The 7,728-nt window shown below is 39.9% G+C and overlaps 1 protein-coding gene across 1 annotated transcript; it reads right to left on the reverse strand.

The window, feature by feature from the left end:
* Positions 1-60: 60 nt before the first annotated feature.
* Positions 61-6,592, reverse strand: LOC307025369 (uncharacterized protein). The gene is made up of 5 exons (XM_079660001.1): positions 6,268-6,592; positions 2,802-2,900; positions 2,131-2,274; positions 1,621-1,669; positions 61-1,423 (listed from the first exon to the last, which is right to left on the reverse strand). The coding sequence occupies exons 1-4, from the start codon at positions 6,347-6,349 to the stop codon at positions 1,629-1,631; spliced, it is 366 nt and encodes a 121-aa protein (XP_079516127.1). The 5' UTR covers positions 6,350-6,592; the 3' UTR covers positions 61-1,423; positions 1,621-1,628.
* Between the last annotated feature and the right edge of the window lie 1,136 nt (positions 6,593-7,728).

A 7,728-nucleotide genomic window follows, 5' to 3' on the forward strand; every position in this document is an offset into this window, starting at 1 on the left:
TCGTGTCTTTTTTCTTCTCATTAATAGTGATTGTACATATGTTACCATATCAACAAGACGTGTAATATAATTGTCAGTTTTATTTAGAAAATACATTTGTTACAAAAAGCAGTTTATAAGATAGCATTAAGTAAAAGAAGCCAGTGCATGTACAGTATATACAATTAGAAATAGGAAGCAGGAGAAATAAGCAGGAAGTGTTCGTTATTGCTCAGTTTCATTGTTGGCTGGCCTGGTGGAAGTTCAACAAAAATCTTCACCGGAGTCCTTTTTAAAAAAAATGTGCTTTGTCACTCGCAGTTGATGCAAAACAACACCGCAAGATACTTAAAAATAAATAACATAAAAAATCTAAAAGAAGTGTATTTGAAGGGATTCCCTTATTTTGCTGCCATTGGCATCAGTTCACCCACAAGCAGACAGATCCAACACACGACCTGAAACCTTGTCAGTCACATAAAATACAACATACCGACAAACATGGCAGACTAAAAAAAGAAATGGGAAACAACAACCCTGGCCACCGTGATTCTTGCTCAATGGCTACGAAATTACAAACAGACACATGACATGTATCTTTAGATCTGAAACCGTTCAGAGTTAGTAAGCATACTGATGTTCCTGAAGCACTGAAGGTATCATTTCCTTCACTACGGTACATTCCTCCCGACATTCCCACGTGTTTGCAGTTTGGGATTATGTGTCTAGTGTTTCCAACTTCCTGTCCTACGAGTGCCGGGACAGAAAAGCGCGACTTCTGGTGACAAATCATCTCCTAAAACCTAGTAACATTAAAACATTATACAACACATATTGTATTAACCCGCGATAAAGGGTCTGTGTTGGTCACAGGAGACGCAGTAACAGTGAATAAACACAGCTTTCTCACTGTAATACGACGAAAGGAGCAGGGACCGAGGCCAACATACATTTCACCTAGAAGCTACATTCAAATGGCCTTAATGGGCCTGACAGTACTTCTTAATATCTCACATGTTTATCTCTAAGAGGCTGTTGTGGTAAATGATCAAACCTTGTCTAACACGCAGAATGGCTGTGTTACATTCATTACATAAAATACAGGATTTGTGAAGCATCTCTGAAGAAATGTCTGTAGTTTCAAACATCTGTAAACCCACAAAGGTCTTCCAAACCTAGAAGTGGAATATGAAAGGCACGCAATATCTGAGATTGATACCACTGTTATGATGTTGCTATCCTACAGAGGTGTGAGAGGCGCTCCTGTGGTCTCTGACGGGCCTACACCGAGCACAGCTCTTCACTCGACCGTCTAATAAATAAAAAATGGTCCAATTCTGGAGAAGAGAAACCCTGCAGAGTATTTGGTCCAGAGGTTTTCTCGTCAGACTCTGAACCAGCCGCTCCTGGGTTCTGTCACATCTGTTTCCAGAGGAAGATGAGGCTGTGGATGGAGAGGATGCTGAATTAGATTTAGCTTAGAACATATAGCATTCTCTGGTGAGGATCTCCCCAATACGGATCTTGCAAGGCTTGAAAGTCGTTACTTTTACATTCAAATTTGACTTTATACCAAATCAAGTGTGAACAAATGATCATATAGTCTAATCCTTGTAGTGAGAAAGGGAGAATGGTACTTACTGAATGGTTTAAGCTTGGTAAAGTGGCCCCGCAGTTTCTTCAATGGGTTCTGTGACACATCAAAAACATTAGCGTTATTCCATCGCAGTAAACTATTTGCTTTTCTTGACTTTTTTCAACTTACAATAATATGACTTTTTTTCGAGATATTAAGCCATGAAAAAAAATCTGACTTTGACCAGTTTTTTTCTGATATTTTCGGTTTACTATACTATTTCATTTTTTTCGTTACACTATAATATGACTTTTTTTTTCTGATATTTTAGTCAAACTATAATATGACTTTTTTCAGATATTTTCAACTTACTATACTATCTGTTTTTTTGCCTCAAACTATACTATGACTTTTTTTCAACAAACTCTAGCATGATATTTTTCAACATACAGTAATTAGCCCTGGAAAGCCCCAGGCCAATTGAACCCCTGTACCTGAGGCCCTTGTAAATGTCATAAAAGTGTTAGTACTTCATCTACGACTAATCTAAGGTTTTGGAGTTGAAGGAATCTCACCACGTAGAGGCCGTTTGTGGTTCTTTCGTCGATGTACCATGACCCCGATAATCAGCGCCGCCCCGACCAGAACCACCGCCAGCACCGAGAAGCTGGTAATGGCCGCGAGCTTCCACACATCAGACGTCTCGTCAACAGATTTACCTATTGGTTAAACAAAAAAACGTAAACTACAAACACTTAAAAGAAAAGTTACCACTGTATAAATATATCAGAATCACCTTTATTGGCCACAAATGTGAACAAATCAAGGTGTTGGACTTTAATGTCTTTAAAGACATTAAAGCTGGACAAAAAAGTGGAATAATATATACTGTACATATAGACTGTTGTGCATATAAATATTGTAGAGAAACATTATCAACCAATGACAAATTAAGTTCAAATAAAAGTAAAGTGTCACTTTTAACTTATACAAATATTGCAGATAAATACATACTGAATGGATGCTTATGTACATTATACATGTATATCATATATATACAGGAAATACAATTATTAAACTATTTGTTTGCATTAAAACTGTAAAGTTATATTGTGGGGGTCTTGTTACAGAGCTGTTGAAACTGTATGACTAAACAGTTAGGTGTGACAGCTTGCGGGAAGTAATATTTATCTGTGTGTGTCATCAGTTAATCATGGCAGGAAGTGATTGACATTCACTGTCTTACATGTGTTGCAGGACGGGGTCTTCGGGTACTGTTTGCACGACGAACACGGCAGACAAACGTCCAAATCTGAGTTCCAAAACTCTAAGCTGCCACACTGACCTGCACAAAAACATCAGAGGTAATGAGTTAATTTCTCATGATTTATGAACACATAACAATGTGACATTTTATGACTCATAGCAGTGGCAGACTCAGGGGCGGGAAAAAAGGGGCAACAGGTGCACGACCTTGAGCATCAAGACGGAACGTTATCATGTTTTACCAACCATAGGGGCATCTTATTGTTTCACTTTGCAGAGTTCTGATCAAACATCGGGGCACAGAAAGATACATTTGTGAAACAAACCAAAGCTTTCCTGACTCTGGAATAAAGTTAAAATAAATGATGATGAACAGGTGACTTGCAGAAGGCTGGCTTAGGTAATACAGAAAAACATGAGACTTATATGAAATGTGTGGCTTTCTTCTTCTCATAAAACGAAAGTGGGAAATTCCTTTGGGTCAGACCGCTGATGTAAACCCAATTGCAAGAGAAAGGTTTACTCATTTCAGGTGCATATGCTGTGTGAAGAGCAGGATGTTTTTTCACAGTGCTTCCTTCGAACTGTTTCGCGACTGCGTGCGACTTCCAGAGAATAAACGAACATGTTGGTGAGAAACTAGTCATAGGAGGTTCAGCTCTGAGAGGACACAATGGAAAGCTTCATCTCTTTCAATGGCAGTCAGACAGCTGAACAATTCAAACGCTGCCCTTTCCAGGTGATAAGGGAGGAATATGTAAACACAGTTAACACCAATGGCATAGTAAAGAAACTGTTTTCTAGTTTTTTAATAATGTGTGCTTTTATGTGCTGGTTCCTGGATTTGGTGAGGAGGCATGTTAATATCTCAAGGTCATGCATAAAGTAGTTCATATAGTGTCATCAGTTGGACAAAAGCCTCTTCAAAACATTGTTGCAAAACAAATGAAGCCTAATGTAAGAATGAAACCATGACAAATCAGTGACAGCCTAAAAAGGATACTCTACAGGTATTTGATAGATACGATTGATAAGAATCTTTCTTTGTGTCACACTGTTGTTTACTCGCCATAGTTTCACAAGAAACCACCCGAGCCTGAACTGATTCATCATTTGCAGTAACTGTCATGTTTGAACTGGCTGCTTTAATCACCACTGAAAGCAATACCACAACTCACGGAGAGTCAAGAGTTTGACGCAAAACTAAATAAAATGAAAGCACATTCACAACAACAGAGTACCGAATATTGTGAGGTCAAACTGAGGACAAACAAACTGAACAACACAAAGTCCAGCGAGTGAAACAAGTGAACAAAAGGTCAAAAATAAAGTCTATTGTCACTCAAGACAGAGAAGAGCAGAAAGAAAGAACAGTTAATGTTTGACACGTGTTGAGCGCCTCTCTGACACTGGAAACAGATGACTGACGTCTTTCGTGTCTCCGGAGGGAGATTTGGAAAATAAATAATCCTGAATAACAAATATCCCTGATGATGTAAAAGTGATGTCACTAGGGTTGTCTCATATTGGGCTTTTGAAGAGGAAACCTGCTTAACTAACTGGATGTATGGAGTGGAGGGCGAGGAGAAGGACTTAACGAGCAGTTGCCTTATGGGAAACGTAGGATCCAGGGTTCTTGGAATGTAACCCATGTTTTAAAGGGGACACATTGTGATTTTAGGGTTTTCCCTTTCCTGTAGTGTGTTCTCTTTGTTTTTGTGAATAAAAATGGTCTGCAAAGGCTAAAATACCAAAGTTCCCTCCAGAGGGAGTTTCTCTCCCACACTCCCCCACTGCCTGAAATTGGACTACTTTGTTTACTTCGGAAACACATTGACATCACTTTGTAACACTCTTGCTGCTATTGGCTAGGGCTCTGGTTTCAGGCAGAGGGTGAAAAGAGGTGCTGCAGCACAGGCAGTAAGAGAAAAATAAAGAGCTTTTTGAACATTAAAGCATGTAAACATGTCACTGTAGAGAAACAACATACAATTATAAACATTTGCAAAATACGGCCCCTTTAAAGTAAGGATAGCTCAGCCTTTGGTTGTTTGATTGATATTTTCTTTTTCTTTTGAGTTCCCAAACATCATGGATGTACAGTAGGTAACCTCCTGGGAGGACATGTCGGTTTTCCAAGAGCCTGAGATCTGAAGCCTACAAGTTATCATTACCAGTTCTTCAGCTGGTCACATTACACAGGACCAAATACCTGTCGACAAGTCATTAATAAAACAGCTGCAAACCATAAGGCACTCGCCGTAAAAAAGTCATGTTCGAGGCATTTTGACCTCTAAGTGTGGTTATGTTGGAGCCATGTGCACAGATCCCCGGAGACTCCCCGTCCTCCGCAGCCTGCAGAGCCGGGCTGACTCACTTTATAGCTGTGGCCACAGGACAAATGTGTCACAGTTCTTGTAAGCGTTTCTCCTGTAGCCATTCATCATCCAGCAGGTCCAGCTGGATCCTGCTCTTAGGTTGAAAAGGTCACAAAGAGAGGAACTGAACCGTGACTGCTGGTTGACCTCCGCGGTCTAAATCTAACCCGGAGCAAGGCTTTTGTTTCCGAAATACAACCTGCTGATTACGTTTCTGATATGAATCTCAATTTTGAGGTTAAAAGGAAATGATTCTACTACAATGTGACTCCTCGTGAAGTAGTCCACTAAACATTTACCCACATTCATGCCTGGCAACATCTGCATCAGTCAGCATAATATTTTAGCAGCAGGGGGTAAGATTTCAATAAAGTTTCTTATGATGCAGCACTTGGAAATCTGGCACATTTGGAACCATTTATTGTGTTCCCGGACAGAAGACCATGGCTCATTCTCAGCACCTATACAAAGGGTGTTTTTGGGTGTGGGGGTGCTGTGTTTTGTCATGAGTTGGAAGGAGGTGGGTGGGTCAACAGCTGATGTCCAGATGTAGAGATGGTTTCACACGGATAGGATCTACACACCGAAGACTTTTTGACTTAAAATGTGTTTAAAGTCTGAGGAAATGGTGCAAACTCGTGTAATTATTCAAGACTGAGTCTGGGATGATATCCAAACTTTAGGCTGCTGTGGAAACAAAGTCACAAGCTCCCTTTTCTTTTGGAGGGGAGTTTCTCAGACAGTCAAAACTGTTACATTTGAGAGAAGTGGACACAGGCAGTGCACCATGTCCTCTTCGCCCAGGGACACGGATGGACGGGGTGAAATAAGGCGATAGGAATGCGGAACCGGTGAGAAATGCAGCTGGTAAAGGAAGCGGCTCTGTAAGCAAACCTACTATCTGACTCCATTAAAGGCAGACCACACCAGAGAACAATAATCTATGTTCACAGAGACAATGAATCAAAGCAATAACACATGTAGAGAAACAAAGAAAATTCATCAAAATCTATCAAAGTTCTCATTTAAGTTTCCTTAATGTTGAAATAAAAACAGCATTTTACTCACTTTTCTGTGCGCTCACACCATGGAAATTGGTCCCAGCCGCTATAATAAGTCCGCAGAGCGCGCAGAGGGTGTTTAAAGCCATGGTGTCTGCGGGGAAAAGCTGCTCGCTGTTGGCTACACGATTCCCGAAAAGTTCATCTGATTAACAATCCGAGCTGGTTTTGAGCATGGAAAAGCGAGCATCAGAGTGAGTCACCCGGAGGAGTCTGAGCCTTGTTTTAATAGCGCACACACCCACGCTAACAGTTCAACTCCTATGACTCATTTCCTATGTACTGTACTGCTCGGATTCTCTGCGCACTCACAGGAAACTCCTCAGTGTGTGGCTCCATTTGCTTCTAGTGAAAGTTTCAATCAAACCACATCAAGTATGAGTTTAAATACATACATTTCATTTTTTTATGGCCACACCCCGGAGGATTTTCTCAGGGGTGTGAGAAGTACTCAGATAGTGTACTTAAGTAAAAGTATGTAGGAGTATAGGAATAGGAACTCTGTTACAAGTAAAAGTCCTGGATTCGAAATGTTACTTGAGAAAAGTATTCGCATCAACATATACTAAGAGTACCAAAAGTAAAAGTACTAATTATGCAGATTTCAGAATAATATATTGTGTGTTTTGATTATAATTATTGATGCATTAAAGTGTTATAAAAATGCAGCTAGTTTTAATTACTTGTACTCTTCATGGTAGCTTGTGGATTTACTCCAGGTGTATTCTTATTTAATTGTTTATTATATTTCACATTATTAAACAAAATCTGCTAAGTAACTAAAGGTATTAAAGAAATGTAGTGGAGTGAAAGTACACAATCTTCCTCTGAAATCTAATGGGAGTACAAAGTAGCAAAAAATGGTAATACTTAAATAAAGTACAGGTACGTTAAAATTGTCCTTAAGTACAGCACTTGAGTCAATCTAGTTACTTTACACAACTGGTTTTCCTCCACATTTTTCACAGAGAGTGTGCAGTCTGGAGTTAATAGTGTTCTCATTGTTATTACCACGCCTGTGTACGTCAGTAGCTCCCCTCTGCCAAAAAACACAACTCTCTGGCATGAGTGTGGGTCCCATGCACAGAAGAAGAGGAACAGCACACTGAGGCAAAAACAGATGACATTCACTAGAAAAACTATCAGCTTTCAAAGCCTTAGAGAAATAGTCTGTCTAAAAGTTAGACCTAGATAAACGTAATCTGTTGTCCACTTCAGTGCCCTGTGCAGTAAACAAATTTTTGGAAACTTGACATTTGAATAGTGAGTGTCCCTCACGCAGGGTGGTGTTATTAAGGCTTGGGTGTTGCCTGCTGCTGCAGCACAAATATGCAATAACATAGTCAGTGGACTCATGCTATCAGGTTGGACCGTCACAGAGCATTGTCTCATATATTAGTAACAATAAAGAACATCCGTTACTACAACATCTGTGCTGTGGGGCATACAATGATCACTTAGCACAAAG

Source organism: Notothenia rossii, assembly GCF_949606895.1.
Source record: "Notothenia rossii genome assembly, chromosome: 11".
Taxonomy (NCBI): Eukaryota; Metazoa; Chordata; class Actinopteri; order Perciformes; family Nototheniidae; genus Notothenia; species Notothenia rossii.

Excerpts from the sequence above, each read along its gene's own strand:
- LOC307025369 (XM_079660001.1), bottom strand. The coding sequence starts at position 6,349 with ATGGCTTTAAACACCCTCTGCGCGCTCTGCGGACTTATTATAGCGGCT. Across the intron at positions 2,901-6,267 it reads TGGTGTGAGCGCACAGAAAA|GTCAGTGTGGCAGCTTAGAG; the intron begins GTGAGTAAAATG and ends GTTTTTGTGCAG. Across the intron at positions 1,670-2,130 it reads CCACAAACGGCCTCTACGTG|AACCCATTGAAGAAACTGCG; the intron begins GTGAGATTCCTT and ends GATGTGTCACAG.